This window comes from Salvelinus sp. IW2-2015, linkage group LG22, assembly GCF_002910315.2.
Source record: "Salvelinus sp. IW2-2015 linkage group LG22, ASM291031v2, whole genome shotgun sequence".
NCBI classification, from domain to species: domain Eukaryota; kingdom Metazoa; phylum Chordata; class Actinopteri; order Salmoniformes; family Salmonidae; genus Salvelinus; species Salvelinus sp. IW2-2015.
Window position 1 is genome coordinate 5,507,547 of NC_036862.1, and position 22,231 is coordinate 5,529,777.

General features: G+C 45.9%; 1 protein-coding gene across 4 annotated transcripts; it reads left to right on the plus strand.

Moving 5' to 3' along the window:
- The first annotated feature begins 1,417 nt into the window (after positions 1 to 1,417).
- Positions 1,418 to 21,327, plus strand: LOC111982660 (CLK4-associating serine/arginine rich protein). Of its 4 annotated transcripts, none has more exons than XR_011473810.1 (21): positions 1,418 to 1,531; positions 8,584 to 8,723; positions 8,942 to 9,039; positions 9,204 to 9,305; positions 9,507 to 9,586; positions 9,689 to 9,773; positions 9,881 to 10,020; positions 10,382 to 10,478; positions 10,704 to 10,782; positions 10,894 to 10,967; positions 11,272 to 11,313; positions 11,901 to 12,095; positions 14,023 to 14,331; positions 14,468 to 14,656; positions 17,211 to 17,254; positions 19,034 to 19,094; positions 19,203 to 19,261; positions 19,417 to 19,463; positions 19,550 to 19,635; positions 19,915 to 19,939; positions 20,731 to 21,164. XR_011473810.1 is itself a non-coding variant. In XM_070433975.1 (21 exons), the coding sequence occupies exons 2-21, from the start codon at positions 8,625 to 8,627 to the stop codon at positions 20,777 to 20,779; spliced, it is 1,965 nt and encodes a 654-aa protein (XP_070290076.1). In that variant the 5' UTR covers positions 1,418 to 1,531; positions 8,584 to 8,624; the 3' UTR covers positions 20,780 to 21,327. The 4 variants fall into 4 exon arrangements, 3 of the variants coding, with proteins under 3 accessions (XP_070290076.1, XP_023870039.1, XP_070290077.1); XM_070433975.1 differs by having other exon boundaries at positions 17,211 to 17,250; positions 19,550 to 19,644; positions 20,731 to 21,327; XM_024014271.2 differs by having other exon boundaries at positions 17,211 to 17,250; positions 20,731 to 21,327.
- The last annotated feature ends 904 nt before the right edge of the window (positions 21,328 to 22,231 follow it).

Genomic DNA, 22,231 nt, shown 5'->3' on the forward strand with positions numbered 1-22,231 from the left:
GAACATGTTTTCAGTGAATATGGAGTGGTGGATCAAACAGCACTTTTGTGAAGACCGCTGAGTTTGAGCCTCATCCTGATTCTGGCCCAGTGGGAGTGAGATTTTTCGGAGAGAATGGATCCTTGTCTTCTGGCAGATCCATATGTGGTGTCAGGTTGGGTGGAGAAAAGGTTGGGGAATGTTGGGTCGGTGTAAGGCAGTCAAAGTGGAATTGTGTTGGTTTTTTGCATTTCTGCCGTCCAGAGGGAGCGTGCGCTCTAAACCATGCGACTGGGGAAAGGAGTGAAAGGAGTGATAACTGGAGTGCCGTTAAGTATTGAGGAGGATCAACTGAAGTTGAAGATTCCCGGTGTCTGTGACACCCTCTGTTTGGTGCGATGCAGACTCGTAAAGAGCTTGGTGAAACAAAGAAGACACTGTCTGTACTACTGAGTTTTGAGGCAGAGTCTTTACCAGATAAAGTCAAGTTAGGATGTGACAGTTATCCCGTGAGCGCTTTTGTCCCGAATCCATTACAGTGTTTTAGGTGTCAAGCTTATGGTCAGGTGGCAGCAGTGTGTAGGAGGGATATTCCTAGATGTGAGAAGTGTGCAGGAGGACATGAGACAAAGGAATGTGTAGTATCGGTGGGAAAAGTTGTGAGTGTAAACTGTAGAGGTACCCATGGTGCTGGAGATCAGAGGTGTCTGGTGAGAGAAAGGCAGGTTGAGGTTGCCAGGATCAGAGTAGTGCAGAAGGTGTCATATGCTGAGGCAGTGAAGAGAGTAGTAGAGGAAGATGGGTCCAGGGTCAGGGATCCTAAGAGGATCCATGTGAGTAGCCCGAAGCTAATAGAGAGTGATAGGAATAACATGTGCTTCAGTAGGGTTGTTTTTTTGGCATTCAATGCCATGGTTGTCAATTGTACCCCAGGAATGGAACGTAAATCCCAGAGGATAGATGTTGTGATGTTAGATTACCTGTTAGATACTGCTGCAAAGTCGGATCTAGAAGCATAAGCATTTCGCCACACTCGCAATAACATCTGCTAACCATGTGTATGTGACCAATAAAATTTGATTTGATTTCGATGGCAGCTGCGGAGAAGTACTTGGGTGTGTAAGATTTTACTGCAGGAAAATTGCAAGATGTTTTGAACAATAGTGTCCCGTCCTCCCAGGCTGCTGGCCTGGAGTAGGATCAGACAGGGCCAAAGTAGTGGAATAGTGGTGCGGTTTAAATGGGTGCAGGGTTAGCTGGTAGGGCMATTTTTTCACAAAGTGTAATGAATTTATACTACAGAAAAGCAGGCTGATGCACAGCCAACACAATAGATGGCGGCATGCACCTATAACATGTGTTTGCGGACCGCCATAATACCAAAGAAGAAGAAAAATAAACAACACACAACTTTGACAACATTCCGCAAACGAAGAGTGGGCTTCCGGTCTGAAGGAGGTGTGACGGTAACGGGATGATATCGGCTGCCATCGCTCAGCCGAACAATTTGGAGAAACAATTTCAAGTGTGTGTTGKAGGTCTACAAAAACAGGTATCCTAATATGTGCCAAATAAATCAACTAAATTAATGATTGCATGTACTGTATGTATACACAATATTTCGAGTGCATTATTTCCGAYCACACATGGAGGCCATCATTGCTAGTTAGCTTAATGACTAAGTAGCTAAGAAAGAGCTAAGCGGCTAGCTAGCTCACGTTAGTGGGACAGCAGTCATTGCGCTTAGTAGCTAGCAAATTCAGGAATCTAAAACGCATTTTCTGCAGACATGGTGTTTTAAGTCTGCAAAACAAATATCGCCGTACTTCTYGCTCTACTAGGATAGCTAGGTTAACGTTAGCTAGCTAGCGTGCTACACTTGTCCATTTAGTGATAAACAGTTCACCATGTTTTGGTTGTGCTACAGTGCGTTGTAGGGGCAGGTCTCAAATCAAAATAAATGTGTATTTGTCACATGCTTCGTAAACAATAGGTGTAGACTAACAGTGAAATGCTTACTTACGGGAAAAATAGTAGCACGAGGAAATACACTGAGTAACGATAACTTTGCTAAACGGGGTACAAGTACCGAGTCGATTTGCAAGGTTATGAGGTAATTGAGGTAGATATGCAAATATAGGTGGGGGTATTGTGACTAGGCAACAGAATAGGTGATAAGCAGTAACAGCATATCTGATGAGTCAATGCCGATAGTCCGGGTAGCAATTTGGTTAACTATTTAGTAGTGTTTTGGTATGGGGGTAGAAGCTTTTCAGTGTCCTAATGGTTCCAGACTTTGTGCATCGTTACTGCTTGCTGTGCAGTAGTAGAGAGAAACGTCTGTCTTACTTGGGTGGCTGAGTCACTGACATTTTTTAGGGTCTCCTCTATACCACACCGCGTGTGGTCCTGGATGGTAGGGTGCTCGGCCCCAGTGATGTACTGGGCCGTATATACTACCCTCTGTAGTGCCTTGCAGTCAGATGCCTTGCAGTTGCTGTACCAAGCAGGGATGCAGGCAGTCTAGATGCTCTCAATGGTGCAGCTGTAAAACTTTTTGAGGATCCCATGCCAAATATTTTCCGCCTCCTGTGGGGGAAGAGGCATTGTCGTGCCTTCTTTACTACTGTTGGTGTGTGTGGACCATGGGTCATACCATGTCATTTCAGCAAACCATGACACTCACCATCTCAAAGTTTTCGGAAATGTTTTCTGTAGTTGGAAACATAAGATTAGCATTGCTGAAATATTATTTGGTTGTAATCCAATTTGATCTCTGAGAAATTAAGCTAATTGATCGCACCCAAATTGGCCCTTTTTAATTAATAGTATTTGCACAATATTCAACAAATGTAGTACCCAACATCAGATTAAGATCAAACTCCTTCCTACCATTGAGTAAGACGAGGAATCCAATAAAATGGTCAAAAGCCACCCACAGACCCCCCCCCCCCCCACACACACCCAACAACAATCCCACCCCAACAACCAGTATGCAGGATCAGTTCTCTGTTTGACAAGTAGTATGAAGCTGCAGCTTGGAGTATTGCTTCTTAAGCCTTTGTAATGTAGCCTATTTCCTGTGAATCTGGTGCCGTTTTCCCCCTGTTTAGAGAAATTAGCCATTAAAGTCACTTGTATTATTTAGCATAAATTAGTGTGAAAGTACCATGTTTTGCCCACTTGATGCCACTGTTCCTTCTACTGCCTCCACACCCTTTTATTCATTTTGCTGGTCTCTTGTGTTTATTAAATTAATCACAACATTTTCTTAGCAACTTTGTGTAGAAAACCAATAGCTTTTGCTAGCCAGTCCCTTGTGAAAGCAATTCAGTTTGTCATTTCTTAGCAACCTAATGCTTCAACCCAACTCTCCTTGAATAGACCAACAAATGGCAGCTCTCTGAGAGGGCTATCCGTATGGTGCAATTCTCCTATGAAGACTTTTCCTACAAGCCCAGAACTTTAATGGAGAAATGGGCTAGTGACTAAAATGTTGTGACAACCTTAATAAAATAATACAATTATAAACCATTGAATTGCASTCATATCTTTTTCAATACAATTATTACTACTAATATGTGATAATTCCATTGAAACTAAATGGACGAAAGACTATCTTAGTGCTACGATGCTTTTGGGGAAACCCAGCCCAGCAAATTGGATAAAAGTAGCAGGAACAATGGAATCTAGTGGCCATAACGTGGTACCTTCACACAAAGTTATGGTAAATAGCGACTTCAATGGCTAATTTCTCCAAACGGGAGGGGGGAAAGCATCAACAGATTCACAGGGAATATATTACATAGTATGAAAAAGCAATACTTCAAGCAGCAGCTCCATGCTACTTATTCAAGATGGCGCCGATAGAGATGGCAGCTTCGCTTCTAGTCCTTTGGAAACTGTGCAGTATTTTGTTTATTTAATGTATTATTTCCATACATTGTTAGCCCAGAAACAGGATTTTCAGTGCATCGCTCCAACAGGAATAAATATCTCTCCGGTAAGAAGAAGGACGACTCATGGTGTAATTGTAACAACATACAAGAACTCAAGTCCTTCTGTTYACCTGACCTAGAATTCTTCACAATCAAATGCCGACCGTATTATCTCCCAAGAGAACTCTCCTCGGTTATCGTCACAGCCGTGTATATCCCCCCGCAAGCGGATACCAAGACGGCCATCGAGGAACTTCACTGGATTCTTTGCAAACTGGAAACCATATATCCTCAGGYTGCATTTATTGTAGCTGGRGATTTTAACAAAGCTAATTTGAGAACAAGTCTACCTAAATTCTATCAGCATATCGATTGCTGTTCATGAGCAAGTAACACGCTCGAACATTGCTACTCTAACTTCCGAGATGCATACAAGGCCCTCCCCCGCCCTCCTTTTGGRAAATCTGACCATGACTCCATTTTGTTGCTCCCCTCCTATAGGCAGAAACTCAAACAGGAAGCGCCCGTGATTAGGTCTATCCAACGCTGGTCTGACCAATCGAATGCCACGCTTCAAGATTGCTTCAATCACGTGGACTGGGATATGTTCCGGGTAGCCTCAGATAATAACATTGACATATACGCTGTCTCAGTGAGTGAGTTTATAAGGAAGTGTATAGGAGATGCTGTACCCACTGTGACTACTAAAACCTTCSCAMACYAGAAACCGTGGATTGATGGCAGCATTCGCGAAAACTGAAAGCACGTACCACMRCATTTAATCATGGCAAGGCGACTGAAAATATGGCCGAATACAAACAGTGTAGTTTTCCCTCYGTAAGGCAATCAAACAAGCAAAGTGTCAGTATAGAGACAAAGTGGAGTCGCAATTCAGCGGCTCAAACATGAGACGTATGTGGCAGGGTCTACAGACAATCAACGATTACAAAAAGAAATCCAGCCCCATCGCAGACATTGACATCTTGCTTCCAGACAAATTAAACAAYTTCTTTGTGCGTTTGAYGACAAAACAGTGCCACCGACTAGGCCCGCTACCAAAGACTGTGGGCTCTCCTCCATGGCCGACGTGAGTAAAACATTTAAACGTGTTAACCCTCACAAGGCTGCTGGCCCAGACAGCATCCCTAGCCGCGTCCTCAAAGCATGCGCAGACCAGCTGGCTGGAGTGTTTACGGACATATTCAATCAATCCCTRTCCCAGTCTGCTGTCCCCACATGCTTCAAGATGCCCTCCATTGTTCCTGTTTCTTAGAAAGCTAAGGTAACTGAACTAAATGACTATCGCCCCGTAGCACTCACTTCTGTCATAATGAAGTGCTGTGAGAGGCTAGTTAAGGATCATATCACCTCCACCCTACCTGTCACCCTAGACCCACTTCAATTTGCTTACTACCCCAATAGGTCCACAGACGATGCAATCACCATCACACTGCACACTGCCCTATCCCATCTGGACAAGAGGAATACCTATGAAAGAATGCTGTTCATTGACTACAGCTCATCATTCAACACCATAGTACCCTCCAAACTCATCATTAAGCTTGAGACCCTGGGTCTCGACCCCGCTCTGTGCAATTGGGTCCTGGACTTCCTGACGGGCCTCCCCAGGTGGTGAAGGTAGGAAGCAACATCTCCACTTCACTGGTCCTCAACACTGRGGCCCCACAAGGGTGCGTGCTTAGCCCCCTCCTGTACTCCCTGTTCCCCCATGACTGCGTGGTCATGCACAGCTCCAGCTCAATCATCAAGTTTGCAGACGACACAACAGTGGTAAGCTTGATTACCAACAACAATGAGACAGCTAACAGGGAGGAGGTGAGGGCACTCGGAGTGTGGTGTCAGGAAAACAACCTCTCACTCAATGTCAGCAAAACAAGAGATGATCGTGGACTTCAGGAAACAGCAAAGGGAGCACCCCCTATCCACAATGACGGGACAGCAGTGTAGAAGGTGGAAAGTTTGGCGTTCCTTGGCATACACATCACAGACAAACTAAAATGGTCCACACACAACAGCGCCCCTCTTCAACTCAGGRGGCTGAAAAAATGTAACCAGGCGGTGACAAACCCTCACTAACTTTTACAGGTGCACGATTGAGAGCATCTTGTCGGGCTGTATCACCGCCTGGTACGGTAACTGCACTGCCCTCAACCGCAAGGCCCTCCAGAGGGTGGTGCGGTCTGCATGACGCATCACCGGGGGCCAAACTACCTCCCCTCCAGGACACCTACAACACCCGATGTCACAGGAAGATTATCAAGGACAATAACCACCCRAGCCACTACCTGTTCACCCTGCCAAGGTCAGTACAGGTGCATCAAAGCTGGGACAGAAAAGCTGTTTTTCAATCTCTATATCAAGTCCATCAGATTGTTAAACAGCCACCACTAGCACAGAGAGGCGGCTGTCTACCTACAGACTTGATATCATTGGCCACTTTAATAAGTGGAACACTAGTCACTTTAATGTCACTTTAATGTTTACATATCTCACATTACTCATCTCATTTGTATGTAATGTATACTGTATACTGTATCCTATCTATTCTTTACTATCTATTGCATCTTAGCTGCTCTGTCACTGCTCATCCATATATTTTATACTTATATTCTTATATATACTTATATTTTCATCGTATTCCTTTACTAGATTGTGTGTATTAGGTTTTGTTGTGGAATTGTTAGATATTACCTGTTAGATACTGCTGCGCTGTCGGATCTAGAAGCATAAGCACTTTGCTACACTTRCRATAACATCTGCTAACCATGTGTATGTGACCAATACAATTTGACTAGTCAGACATAGAGAACTGATACTGTATACTGGTTGTTGGGGTGGGATTGGTGTGGGTGGTCTGTGGCTGGCTGCTGATMATTTTTTATTTGATTGCTCATGTCTTACACATTGTTAGGAAGAATTATAGTCCAAATCAGATGTTGTGTACTATATTTATTGAAGATTATATGAATCCTATAAATTAAAARGACCACTTTTAGTGCTATCAATTAGCTTAATTTCTCAGATCAAATTATATTTCAACAAAATAATGTTTCAGGAATGCTAATCTTATCTGTTTCTAACCACAGAAACGATTTCAGAAAAATTGGAGATGRTGGGTGTAAATCCTCTTTCTTGACCTTTTTTAAAGTGGAATGTTAATTTCTTAGTGATGTGGACATCGAGGAGCTCTCGACCCACTCCACTACAGCCCCGTCGATGTGGATGGAGACTTGCTCGGTCCTCCATTTCCTGTAGTACACGATCAGCACCTTTGTCTTGCTTATGTTGAGGGAGAGGTTGTTGTCCTGGCACCACACTGCCAGGTCACTGACCTCCCTATAGGCTTATTATCGTCATCAGTGATCAAACTTAATGATGGTGTTGGAGTTGTGCACGGCCATGCAGTCATGGGTGAACAGGGAGTACAGGAGGGGACCAAGCACACACCCCTGAGGGGCCCCCGTGTTCTGTGTCAGCGGGATGTGTTGTTTCCTACCCTGCCAGGTCACTGAATTGAATGTTAATTTCTCTACCATAAACCGCCTCTAACATTGTTTTAGAGAATTTGGCAGAACGTCCAACCAGCCTCACAACCGCAGACCACGTGTAACCACACCAGCCCAGGAGTTCCACATCCGGCTACTTCACCTGCAGGATTGTCTGAGACCAGCCAYCCTGACAGCTGATTAACCTGTAGGTTTGCACAACCAAATCATTTCTGCACAAACTGTCAGAGATCGTCTCATCTGTGTCCTCGTAGTCCTCACCAGGGTCTTGACCTGACTGCAGTTTGGTGTCGTAACTGACTTCAGTGGGCAAATGCTCACCTTCAGTGGTCACTGGCACGCTCTTCACGGATGAATCCCGGTTTCAACTTTACCGGGCAGATGGCAGACAGCGTGTGTGGTGTTGCGTGGGCGAGCGGTTTGACGTCAACGTTGTGAACACTGGTCCCATGGTGGSGGTGGGGTTATTGTATGGGCAGGCATGAGCTACGGACAACGAACACAATTGTATTTTATCAATGTCAATTTTAATGCACAGAAATACCGTGACGAGTTCCTGAGGCCCATTGTCGTGCCATTCATCTACCTCATGTTTCAGCATGATAATGCACGGCTCCATGTCGCAAGGATCTGTACACAATTCCTGGAAGCTGAAAATGTCCCAGTAGTTCCATGGCCTGCATACTCACCAGACATACTCAACCATTGAGCACGTTTGGATGCTCTGTATCGACAGTACGACAGCATGTTCCAGTTCCTGACAATATGCAACAGCTCCGCACAGCCAWTGAAGAGGAGTGGGAAAACATTCCACAGGCCACAATCAACATCCTGATCAACTATGCGAAGGCGATGTGTCACGCTGCATGAGGCAAATGATGGTCACACCAGATACTGACTTGTTATCTGATCCACGCCCCTACCTTTTTACATTTTTATTAAGGTATCTGTGACCAACAGATGCATATCTGTATTCCCAGTCATGTGAAATCCATAGATTAGGGCCTAATGAATTTATTTCACTTGACTGGTTTCCTTATATGAACTGTAACTCAGTAAAGTATTTTATTGTTGGATGTTGCGTTTTTATATTTTACCTCAGTGTAATATGGTATTGGTTCTGTCCTGTCTCCTCACAGCCACCGTGCCCCGCCGCGCCCCCACACCCAGCGGAGCCGTCATGTGGCAGGAGGCCCGCAAACATGAGCGCAAGCTGCGCGGCATGATGGTGGACTACAAACGCCGCGGCGAGCGCCGGCGAGAGTACTACGAGAAGATCGTAAGTCGCCCAGCGCGCTGTTTTGCTTTGCTTTTCTTGTGCAAAGCCCGTTACACTAATCATCAAGATCTGCACAACTTTATATAATCTGGTGTTTTAGTGCTGGGCTGGAACTAAAGCCTTTCGCGCCCTGTAGCTCTCCGGGACCAGGGTTGGTGATTACTGAATGAGGATTCCCCATGCTCTGGTGTTCTCCCTTTCACTCTTCTCCTCTACAGAAAAAGGACCCGGCTCAGTTCCTTCAGGTTCATGGCCGGGCCTATAAGATCCATCTGGACTCAGCCGTGGCGCTCGCCGCAGAAAGCCCCATCAACATGTGAGAAGAGAAACACGCACACAACAACACACGACTTGCATACGTGCCACCACGTCTTGCTTTTACATACGCAAGCGCAGGATATAACACACAAACGTACTTTCTGCACACCGTCGCACCACCTGAGAATACTAATCAGTATGTTATGTTCTCTGTTGTTGCAGGATGCCCTGGCAGGGAGACGCCAACAACATGATTGACAGGTTTGACGTGAGGGCACACCTGGACTTCATACCCACCTACACCCCTCCACTCCTCAGCACAGCGTAAGTGTGACTGGGGTCTCTCCTTCAGACTTCCTACCTTATTRCGCCACTAGTATGGCGTATTCACTGATATGTGTTATTACACACAYGCACAGGTTGATTCGTTGTGGTTTGATGAAATGTGAWATGAAAGGTCAAAATGTGTTTCGTGGGACCACTGTTTTTCGCGAAACCTATTGAAGTGCTCCGTTTGCGTTGCAGCACCCCAGAACAGGAGTCGGAGGAGAGGAAGTGCAACTATGAGCGTTACAGAGGCCTAGTGCAGAACGACTTTGCCAGCAGTGAGTATCCGCCGGTGTTGGTAATGCCACGTCTCTTGTGCCTCCCTCCCAGTGGGTATGTTGTTTTTCTGTGTTCTCTAACCTCCTGCTGTCCCTCTTCAGTCTCTGAGGAGCAGTGTTTGTACCAGATCCAAATGGACGAGCTCTATGGTGGCCTGCAGAGGCCAAATGAGGACGAGAAGAGAAAGTTAGTCCTATCCCATCTTTTCACATTGTCTATGGTTTCTATAAGTATGCGCTAATTTACAGGTTGTTTGTGTTGATTGTTAATAAGCCCCTCCCTCTTTTGTTTAGGCTTGCTAAAGAGAAGGCCACCATTGGCTACACGTACGAGGACAGCACTGTTACGGAGCCTGGGGAGGAAGAAGAGAAAGGGGAGGAGGATGACTCTGATAACAGCGAATCGGAGGAGGACGAGGGCATCCCAGACATTGGTGAGTCCCAATACCTTCTCACTCAAGCAAGTATGAGTTGTCGGGTTGGATGGACATGGGGCGTGTTCGACTTTGCAGCCTACTGCCGACGGACTGATCTACAAATGACCTTGCTACAATTTGTTTTATAAATGATTATTTGTAGTTCAGTCACAATTTACCCATAATGTAGCATGTTGACTGCAATGATGAACAAGCCAATGTTGCCAGGTCGCAGTTGTAAATGAGAACTTGTTCTCAACTAGCTTACCTGGTTAAATAAAGGTGAAATAAAATGTAAAAATCCCAGTAAATGGTAATGTATGTGGAATGTGATTATGTATTATTTTCTCATACCACTGTCGTGTGCGTGTGTTTTCAGATGTGGAGGTGGACGTTGACGAGCTCACCACGGAGCAGGAGTTGGATCTGAACAAGATGGCCACCCCATATGGAATGGCAGAGGGAGATTTTGTCAGGTCAGTCTGCCTGCTTCCGTGATGTGTTTTTCAAAAATTACATGTGTTAACATTACATTATCGCAGGAGTCAATGGAAATGGCTGTTGTCGTAAAAAAAAAAAAAAAGCATTTCATGTTTCTATTAAATGACCAGTTGCTTTCATTGCGTCTTTTTAGCAAAGGTAAAACAGTCAAATGTTTGCTGTTAAACTCACTGTATGTTAACTGGCTGACTGTTTGACAGGATGCTGAGGAAAGACAAGGATGAGGTGGAGGCCATTAAACACGCCAAGGCTCTGGAGGCAGAGAAGGCCATGTACTCGGTAAGAAAGAATCCGTGTGTGTGTCCGGTGTGTTGCTGTCATGTCGATGATTGTTGGTAGGCCTATGCTTTCCCCTGATGATGTCACTGACTGTGTGTGTGTGACCCTCAGGGCCGTCGCTCTCGCAGACAGAGGAGGGAGTTCAGAGAGAAGAGACTGAAGGGCAGACAGATCAGCCCACCCAGGTAAACAGCGGTTGATACCAGGGTTTGGGGTCCAGCGTCGTCCGGGGTAGGCCGTCATTGTAAATAAGAATTTGTTCTTAGCTGACTTGCCTAGTTAAATAAAAAATACAAAAATTGGTTTGCTTTGTGAATTTACTAGAATGAAATGGAATTGACCCCCAACCCTGATTTAATAAAATAAAAWAWAWATWTTTTTTTATACCATACGAGGTAACTCGCCTCATCCACTACCAATGTGTAGCACACACATGGTGCGAGACACACTGTCACACCTCTAAACCCCATCTCTGTTTATGATCTCCAGCTATGCCAGGAGAGACAGCCCAACCTACGATCCCTACAAACGGTGAGTGGGAGGCCAACCATTTAACTTTCTGTCAAGGGTTTTCACTTTTTAAAAGTCCATCTAATACTATATTTTTTACAAGGAAAGTAAATGCACAGTCATCCTTTTGATCAGTGCTAACAACTCATGATGAACTGCTTGCTCGTGAGGCTGAGGTAAACTTTTAATCAGTAGAGATGGCACTGATGATTCTCCCCTCCGGCAGCGCGACAGGTAGCTTAGCGGTTAGAGCTAGTTCGAATCCCTGAGCCGACTAGGTAGAAATCTGYCCTTGATGCGAAATGCATCATACTATGAAACTCTATATGTTCTATACCAGTGGACTAATTAAACAAATACCAAAATATAGTTTTTGAGTGGAATTTTCCTTTACCCCTAATTGCTCCAGGGTCACTGTCAATAATGGCTGATCCCTGGCCTTGACCCCAATCTCTGAAGGTGTCTCAGGGGGAGTGGGATATGCAAAAAATGTCCATAAATGTCCATTTTACACCACACACTTGTACAGTTTACATGCTTGTACATGTGTTAAACCGGACAAATATAAGCACCCCTATTTGATTTGACCTCCTTCCTCTCCCCCTCAGGCCCCAGTCGGAGTCCAGTTCGGCGTCACGGTCCCACTCCCGTTCCCCAGGCCCAGAGAAGATCACATTCATCACCAGCTTCGGAGGCAGTGACGAGGAGGCTGCCGCGGCAACCCAAGCTCCACCCCCTGTCCACTCTGGCCACACTCCCGCCAACTTGCTGCAACACCCCGCAGGTCATAGCAGGGGCTCCCGGTCGGTAGCTTTCCCCTTCCGCTTTCCATTGGTTGTTTACTCCTGTCAGTCATGTTGCTGTTCAGTGACTACAGCTGTAGAGATTTGGGCTATAGAGATTTGGTAGGTGAAGTGGAGCTCAGATTTAGGTTAGTTTGTTTGACTTGAAGAGCTTACAATTCAAGTAGTGTGACATTTTTAGAGATGCGTGTTAGTTTGTGCGTCCCTAACAGCAAATTCTGCATGTTATTCTGTGTTATGGTAAATCAATGAGATCACATACAGTACCAGTCAAACGTTTGGACACACCTACTCATTAAAGTTTTTTTTCTACGTTGCAGAATGATAGTGGAGACATCCAAACTATGAAATAACACACATTGTATCATGTAGTAACCAAAAAAGTGTTTTAAATAAACCAAATATATTTTGGTTTACCATTTGCCTTGATGACAGCTTTGCACACAGAAGATAGCCCTATTTGGTAAAAGGCCAAGTCCATATTATGGCAAGAACAGCTCAAATAAGCAAAGAGAAATGACAGCCCATCATTACTTTAAGACGTGAAGGTAAGTCAATGTGGAACATTTCAAGAACTTTTAAAGTTTCCTCAAGTGCAGTCGCAAAAACCGTCAAGCGCTATGATGAAACTGGCTCTCATGAGGACCGCCACAGGAAATTACCTGAAATTACCTGCAGCAGAGTTACCTCTGCTGCAGAAGATAAGTTCATTAGAGTTACCTGCCTCAGAAATTGCAGACCAAATAAATGCTTCACAGCGTTCAAGTAACAGACACATCTCTACATCAAATGGTCAGAGGAGACTGGGTGAATCAGGCCTTCATGGTCGAATTGCTGCAAAGAAACCACTACTAAAGGATACCAATATGAAGAAGAGACTTGCTTGGTCCAAGAAACACAAGCAATGGACATTAGACTGGTGGAAATCTGTCCTTTTGGTCTGATGAGTCCAAATTTGMGATTTTTGGTTTTAACCACCGTGTCTTTGTGAGATGCAGAGTGGGTGAACGGATGATTTCCGTGTGTGTGGTTCCCACCGTGAAGCATGGAGGAGGAGGTGTGATGGTGTGGGGGGTGCTTTGCTGGTGATACTGTCTGTGCTATATTTAGAATTCAAGGCACACTTAACCAGCATGGCTACCACAGCATTCTGCAGCGATACTCCATCCCATCTGGTTTGCGCTTAGTGGGTCTGTAATTTGTTTTTCAACAGGACAATGACCCAAAACACACCTCCAGGCTGTGTAAGGGCTACTTGACCAAGAAGGAGAGTGATGGAGTGCTGCATCAGATGACCTGGCCTCCACAACCACCTGACCTCAACCCATATGTGGGAACTCCTTCAAGACTTTTGGAAAAGCATTCCTCATGTAGCTGGTAGAGATTGTCAACAGTGTGCAAAGCTGTCATCAAGGCAAAGGGTGGCTACTTTGAAGAGTCTCAAATATCAAATATATTTTGATTTGTTGAACACCTTTTTTTGGGGGGGGGGGGTTCCACATGATTCCATGTGTTCATAGTTTTGATGTCTTCACTATTATTCTACAATGTAGAAAATAGTAAAAATAAAGAAAAAGCCTTGAATGAGGTGTGTCCAACCTTTAACTGTTACTGTAGCTCTTAACATTAAAAGCTGCCCTATACACCTTAGTACCACTCTCTTAAAGGCACCATGAGGTAAGGGGAAATGTATATGGCATGTACGCCGTGTGTCTATGTTCAGTATGGTTCACAAAGTAGCAGGAAGTCCTGCGCTCTACCTGTGTGTGGTTACATGATGATGATGATATGACCAAAAACAATGTATTACTAGCAGCCTAACGAGAAATGAAGTAGATGAAAACAGAAATATAAACTGAGTCAAAGCAGACAGGATTAGAGCAGCCTGTGGGTCGTTGCTAACACATCTGTGTGTTTCTCTGTTCAGCAGACGCCGCTCTTCCTCCAGCCCTTCCTCCTCTTCCTCCCACTCTTCCACTCATCGCTCCTCCTCTCGCTCCTCCTCTCACTCACGCCGCGACAGACGCCGTGGAGGAGGGAGGGACAGACGACATTCCCGCTCCCGGTCGAGGCGGCGCTCCGACTCGCGGTCCCGGGGCAGAGGAGCCAACGGAGGAGGGGGGTCACGGAGGAGATACGACCGGACACAGTCACGCTCCAATGACCGGGACAGGGAGCGAGAACGGGACAGAGACAGGGACGTGGGACGTCGCTTCGCAGCACGCAGACGCACACGGTAAGGCAGCCCAGACAAACATAAGACTTTTCTAAATTCAGTCAATCATGAACTCAATGTCTCTTTTTTGTACACTAAAATAAACTGGTGGGCTTTTCGATGYTGTGCTGATCACATCCGTCTGTTCTCCTTCTAGGTCCAGCTCTAACTCTCGGCAGGGGGACCGTGCCAGGCCGGGGGGTGGTAGGCGGACTTCAGGAGGGCATCGGAGGGGTGTCAGCAGCAGCCCTAGCCCCTCCCAGTCCCCCCAGCCCAGCTGCACCCCCTCCCCCTCACACAGAGGAGGTCCGCCCTCTGCCACTGCTCTCTGTGACAAGCTGAGAAAGTGAGTCCACTGACACCTGTACGCTCACACAAGCACGCATAAACACACTAGAGGTCTTTCACGGGTTCAAAGGTCACTAGAGGTCTTTCACCTGTTCCGAAATAGACCTGCGGCTTTCCCACCCGGAACCGATATGCAGAAATACAATTTCAAATAGAAAGACCCGTTCCGAACGGACCCGAGAACAACTAGACCCGTTCCATATAGACCTGGTCGGATCCGAGTGAGGGAAGCAGCAGAAAAGTACATATTTAAGCTACTTTATTAGCCGGAGCTGATAATGCAAGAGAAGGGTGCCGCTCTAGAAGGGGTCAATTAACAGCATTCTCATATAGGTGTTCCTTTTGTCCAGGTGGGAAAGGGCAGTGTGGCGTGCGATTGAGATTGTGTCATCTGTGGATCTGTTGGGGCGGTATGTGAATTGGACTGGGTCTAGGGTACCCGGGAGGTTGATGTGAGCCATGACCAGCCTTTCAAAGCACTTCATGGCTACCGTCTTGAGTGCTACGGGGCGGTAATCATTTAGGCAGGTTACCTTCGCTTCCTTGGGCACAGGGACTATGAGGGTCTGCTTGAAACATGTAGGTATTACAGACTCAGTCAGGGAGAGGTTGAAAATGTCAGTGAAGACACTTGCCAGTTGGTCCGCACATGCCGATGTGAACAAAAAAGATTTTGTTCACATCGGCTACCGAGAGCGTTATCACAGTCATCCAGAACAGCTGGTGCTCTCGTGCATGCTTCAGTGTTGCTTGCCTCGTAGGGAGCGTAAAAGGCATTTAGCTTGTCTGGTAGCCTTGCGTCACTGGGCAGCTCGCGTCTGGGTTTCCCTTTGTAGTCCGTAATAGTTTTCAAGACCTGCCACATCCAACGAGCGTCAGAGCCGGTGTATTAGGATTCAATMTTAATCCTGTATTGACGCTTTGCTTGTTTGATGGTTCGTCTGAGGGCATAGTGGGATTTCTTACAGGTGTTCGGATTTGTGCCCCGCTCCTTGAAAGCGGCAGCTCTAGCCTTTAGCTCGATGCGGATGTTGCCTGTAATCAATGGCTTCTGGTTGGGATATGTACTTACGGTCACTGTGGGGACGACGTCGTCGATGCATTTATTGATGAAGCCGATGACTGAGGTGGTATACTCCTCAATGCCATTGGATGAATCCCGGAACATATTCCAGTCTGCTAGCATCCGCGTCATCTGACCACTTCCGTATTGAGCGAGTCACTGGTACTTCCTGCTTTAGTTTTAGCTTGTGAACAGGAATCAGGAGGATAGAATTATGGTCAGATTTGCCAAATGGAGGGCGAGGGAGAGCTTTGTACACGTCTCTGTGTGTGGAGTAAAGGTGGTCTAGAGTTTTTTTTATTTTTTTTATTATTATTATTTATTTATTTCTGCTCTGGTTGCACATGGGACGTGCTGGTAAAAATTTGGTAAAACTGATTTAAGTTTGCCTGCATTAAAGTCCCCGGCCACTAGGAGCGYCGCTTCTGGGTGAGCATTTTCTTGTTTTCTTATGGCCTTATAGAGTTGGTTGAGTGCGGTCTTAGTGCCAGCTTCGGTCTGTGGTTGTAAATAGACGGCTAAGAATAATATAGATGAGAGCTTTCTTGGTAGATAGTGTGGTCTACAGCTTATCATAAGGTCTCTGCCATAGCTAGATTATTCATCATTCAATATGATTACAAATCAAATGTTATTTGTCACATGCTTTGTAAACAACAGGTGTAGACTAACAATGAAATGCTTACTTTACGTCGTACCTGTCTTGACTGCATCAAACYGGGATAAGCTAGTTAAGCTAGCTAGCTTCCTAGGCTAATTGAGGCCGCGTGCGCTTTCTCGTCCTACACAGTTAAAAATAGCAGCAACTCCATTCAGATTATTAAGTAGCAGCCTACCTGTTGGCTCTTGGTCGTTGTAGCCGATCCGTCTCCTTTAACTTTTAATTCCATCGTTTTRATTCCATCTTCCATTGATTAGATATCTCCTCACGTTTGCCCCACACGGAGGCTATATGACTGTAGCCTATTGCTGCTTTGATGTCTTATGATTGGCCAACGACAAGCTGTACGTGCCACTCTCGTGACAAGCAAGAGCAGCAGCATAAATTCTACAATTTCTCTCTCTCTACTTCAGCAGTCGCGTTCAGATCTGTACGGGTCCTTCCAGACAAGTCAGTTAAAATTTACACGTACCTGATACCAGTGACAATCAGATCCGACCCAGACCCGTGATATTTAGTATTCTGGATCCGGACCCGCTCAGGTACCGGATTGGGTCTCTGGTAATCGGGTACAGGTAGATCTGTGAAGACCTCTAAAACACACAGACAGACTCACAAATATGTACACACACACAGCCTCCACCCTCATGTGCAGTTTAAAACAAACAGCAGCAATAGGTAGCTAATATTTTCCCTAGTCTGTCCTACAGTAGGAGCTCTCTGATGAGAAATGGTGACATTTTCATCCCTACTTTTCTCCCTCCCTCTCTATTTTTCCCCATTTTTCTCTCTCTCTCTCTCCCTCTCTCTTTCTTTCTCTCCCTCCAGGCCTGATACTCCGGGTGGTAAAGAGACAGGAGCTGCCAAAGTCAGTAAGAATTTGATCTAGCTGGGTTTGTTGCTAAAGTCTACGCCTCCCTCACCCCTGACAGGCTGAGCTGGTTGTCCATCAGGCTGGGGATCCCGCCCCCCTGAATGCCACTGTGCACACAGAGAATGGAAATCATATGAAATGTCTTTTGACTGCCTCTCTCTGTGGAGCTTCCATTGTAACTGGTGACCTTACCTCCCCCTGAATGCAGTGTAGAGTTAAACCCTTCTCTACTCAGTTTAGAGTGTGGTTACAGGGTGAGCTTGCCTCGAAAGGGCAGAACCTACATCGCAGAGTGGTGTATGACAGACTTTTTCTGACACTTTTTTYCCCCTCCTTATCCCTGAAAGGACTTGTGTTCCCAGCACCCTTTCTGTCACTTATGTAATCTGTCTGTTTTATGGATGTTGCTGTATTCTGCGGCACTTAACTGCGCTATGCAAAGTGTCGCGGTCAGACCAGAGAGAGAGAGTGAGTGTGTGTGTGTGAGCAGAGGTGTGCCCCCCTAAATCTCAATGCTGAGACGTTTCACTCTACAGGTAGACAACCCATTGCAAAGCTAGTGCCCTAAGACTGAGGGGAAAGCACTGATATGTCAATGTCAGAGGCTCTTAAATGGCTTCTTTTCCTTGTCTCCTTTCCTTGTCTCCTCTCTTCCATCACCACTGATCTGAAAGGACTGGGTAAGTGAAAGCAAAGTAGTAGTAAAGGAAGCCATATAAGAGTAAAGGGGGGAGAGCGTAGTCTAGAGTCTGGGTGCGTTCCAATAGTCTTAAGTGACTTCCTCTCCTCGTCTCCATTCTTTCATCTGCACTGACGGTAAAGAACTAGATATGTGAAGGCAAAGTACTGGTAGGCATACTCTATATTTATTTAAATCGCCCATGTTTCAGATCAGTTGAAGTGAAGGCGACTCAGGAGAGGAGGCCATTTTAGGCTGTTAAGCACACCCCTGCTATGTAGGTGAGGTCGGAGCTCAGGTGCATGCAGCTGGCGTGGACAGCCGAGCAGTGAGGGGGGCCTGGGCTTGTCTGAGCAGGCAGGAGAAATACACCACCACACCTCTCCACCCAGGACTAACAGCACACACTGTTCCCTGCTGCTTTCCCCTTAGAGGACACGCCACTAGACTTTGATATTAACCGCTCCAGTACAGGGGATTCACAGGGAAAGGAATACATCCGAGTTGCCTGAATAGAAAGCGAGCGTTAGAGGGAGGGTAAATGAATTCTGTAGGCATTTTGGCCTGAAATGTGTGCTTGTCTATCCACGAGCGGAATTCCTACCTGGCCAGGGAGTGTCAGCAGGGAATGTACAGGGGAGGGCTGCTGGCGCTACTTGTGACCAACATTTGCCAGACTGTTCTGTTCTTTTTTCAACTCTCTTACCCTTAGAGCTGTCCTCGCAACATTCACATGTTATGTACATGGAAATACGTAAGAAATGTATACTTAGAGTCCAGTTCCATGTAATGTGACCCTGTCCTGCTACTGGGTACAACAGCTGCGGGCACGGAGTTCGGGCCTCCTCGCCGCACGTAGCCGGCTCTACCAGTCCAGCAGAAAACAGGACAGGAGATGACAAACAGCTCACGTTATTTACGACTGTATACCGCCACCTGACAAACCGTGGCCTTACCAGCTGCTATATGGGGCAATGGTGGTCCTATAGGCGCCCCAGTCCCCTTAATTCCACACACACACACACACACACACACACACACACACCCTGCGCTCCTGCCCTGCGAGTGTGTGTGCTGATGCGTGCCTGTCTCCTACAGCCCAAGATGACCCCGCAGGAGAAGCTGAAGATACGCATGCAGAAGGCCCTCAACAGGCAGTGTGAGTAGACAAGACTGGACTCTGTTTGGTCCGTCTCACAGTTACAGCTAGTTTATACTGTGTTTGTATATACATATTCATCCTACCTCTGCTCTTTTTCTCTCACAGCCAAGGCGGATAAGAAAGCAGCCCAGGCGAAAGTCACTCAGCAGGAAAATAAGCGAGCGGTGCGTGTGGAATCGTGTTTAACTGCTAGCCCCCCCCCCCCATTATAGCATAATGTGTGAAGTTTCCTCTTGAAACAGACAGTTTACCCCTGAGACAGTCCTTTGATATATATGTTGTCGTCTGCCATTGGCCCTCGTGGCTGTTTGCTTTACAGGAGCGCGAGGGAGAGCTCAGAGCCATGGCACGCAAGATCCGTATGAAGTAAGACTGTGTGTGTGTGTGTGTGTGTGAGTGATGCTGCATTGTGGTGCCGTATGACTCTGGTTAAACGGTGGTGTGTGTCCCAGGGAGCGTGAGCGTCGGGAGAAAGAGAGGGACGAGTGGGAGAGACAGTACGGACGACAAAGCCACTCGCCCTCCCCATCTAAATATGGTGAGTTCAGTGAGTCACCCCTTACTGTTATATCATTGTTAAATCCATGACGGGAAGTGTTCAATTGCACACTGGGGAAAAGGGTGTAGAATTGGGACGCAGCCCATAAGCCTGTGATAGTGGCTCAGTACTGGTTGTCAAATCCAATTTGATTTGTCACATGCGCCCGAATAGTGGCTCAGTACTAGTTGTGACAGTGTTGTTATTGAACTTTCTGGCAGGCTGTTGTGTTTGTGGTCATTCTTTCATCAGAGTGTCTGTCCTCTGTCTGTCCCTCAGGTCGCGACCACAGCTCATCCAGAAGGTATGTGAAAAGCCACAAGAGTCTCTACTCTTGAGGAAGGATGTTGCCTCTCACGCACTTTATCTCAGTAGCACATCGTACTGTCCCTCTGCATTCTGTCACAACTCTTTCTCACACTGCGATGGGGAAGTGTAAGATCACTGAAGTCCATATTCAGTTTAGAGTGATTTAACACAATGTTGAGCATATTTTCCCTTTCTGTAACGCTCATGATCTCCAGTGTTCTATCTGTGACTCACAGGACAGACATACTCTCTTTGTTTCTCTCTCTCTCTCTCTCTCTCTCTCTCTCTCTCACTCACTCACTCACTCACATTCAAACTCTTTTGTCCCAATCAAAAACATGCATACTCTGAGGGCTGTTAGGCCCCCTCGTCCCTAGTCCTCCCTGGGGAGTGTGTGGCCTGCCAGGCCGACTGTGGTAGTGGGGACAAACTGAACCCTGAGTCTCAGTACATCAGAAACAGATGAGGCTTAACACTGTCAGTCTCAATACTCTACAGCAGTGCTGCACTTAGACCATGTGTGCTCGAACAGAAAGATGGTAGTTTTAGTCAAATATGATACAAGCTAGCAAGTACCAGCAAATACTGGAGGGCAACTGTTTACACCAGGAAGAATCCAAACATTGTAAAGAAAGTTATGTGTTGTGTAATAACTGGCTAGTCATGTCCAGTTTGACATACAGCAGTATATATGGTAGGTCATGTTGGGGGTAGTGAATGTACTGCGGGGTCCAAGCGAAGCACTGTGTCACCTGAGACTCACTCACTCTTTTCTCGGGTTTCCAGGAGGTCCCGGTCCCGTTCCCGGTCGAGGAGTCCATATTACCGATACTAAACACACCGTTGGGACTCACCAACCCCCACACCCCTCCTCACCCTCTCCTCTGCCTACTCTTCCAGTGAAGAGATGAGAGATGTGGGGGACAATGTCCTGAATGGAAGAGTGGTAGAGAGACTGAATGAGAGAGGGTAGAGATGGAGAGAGGAAAATGGAGGAACTGAATTGGAGGCCGGAGATTGCTATGAGTGACGGATTTGTATGTTGTTATTGCTGACAGCTTGTCACATCTGGACACATTTTAGTATCTCAAGTAATTCTGCATACATATTCTCTCCTTTATGATGGCCCGAAGTTGCTTTTTCTCTTCCATCTCTGATCGCTCTTTCCCCCGTTCCCCTCCATCTCTCTCTGAGAAGGGTGTGTTGGCATCACTGTCTTATCACAGGAATAGGATGTAAAAGAATCGGATTGAAATTTGACCTTCATCTGTGTACATAATTTTCTTTGATTACAAATGAGTGAACATTAATGAAATCCTGAGGGGGTGTAAAGCCCCATGTGTGAGTATGAAAAATAATTTGTATGCCATGCCCCCCAACTGCTCACCCTGTGAATTGACTTGATTGTACTCCTCTGAGGTAACAGATGAAGTCTTTTTTTGTTTTAGTCCAAATATGATAAGATATCAAACTGGGAAGTCCAAATAAAATGCACAAAAGTATCTGATGTAGGTCTATTGGTTTGGTGTGTCTTTACTTGGAACGTTATCTCTCATACATGCATTATAAAGGTGCCCAAGGCATAACTTCACTATTGAGGCTTTGTTGAGACAAGAAGCAAAGTGTCTTGTCCAACACTTGATTAAAGTTGTTTGGGCTTGGTTATATTAGTCAGTTACCAAACCAGTAGTTTGGTTATTGTAGGTAAGATTCAGTACTGTTTAGCATTTACAATTATACAGTGTATAATGCTCTCTTTTTTTTTTTAAATGTTGTGCTTTATCCTACTGGTAAGATCAATTCACTAAGTGATGAGTGTGAATGCTGATATCTTATGTCGGCATTTATGTACTACTTTTAACCACCAGGTGGCGCCAAATAGCTGGTTTCGTCAAATAATCTACGTTTAACACACATTTTGTCTGCATGTGTTACATTGTCAAACGTGCTGGTTACGTTGTTGCAGCTAGCCATTTACAATGTTTACCACAATACTGGTTAGCTATATTGTCTCCTAACCTGTCTGAATAATTTTCCAAACAAGATAGGCTGGAGCCTAGGCTACTTCGTTTGCCTTTGTAAAAGTTTAAGGTCAGGCCTATGGGTTTTCCCCGCCACTGTATTTTATGTCCCGTTTGGTGAATAACGAAAGGAGAAACTAACAGACCGTTTACTTTGGTTTCGAAACTAGCCGGACAGCAAAACACCTGTCTTCAGCTGCCTTGTTAAAGCCACTTCCGCCTCACCCACATCCTTAGCAGGCAGCTATAACCAGTAGTCTGCATAG

Coding starts and splice junctions, on each gene's coding strand:
- LOC111982660 (XM_070433975.1), top strand. CDS start 8,625: ATGTGGCAGGAGGCCCGCAAACATGAGCGCAAGCTGCGCGGCATGATG. Junction 14,657..17,210: donor CTCTGTGACAAGCTGAGAAA/GTGAGTCCACTG, acceptor CTCTCCCTCCAG/GCCTGATACTCCGGGTGGTA. Junction 19,940..20,730: donor GACCACAGCTCATCCAGAAG/GTATGTGAAAAG, acceptor TCGGGTTTCCAG/GAGGTCCCGGTCCCGTTCCC.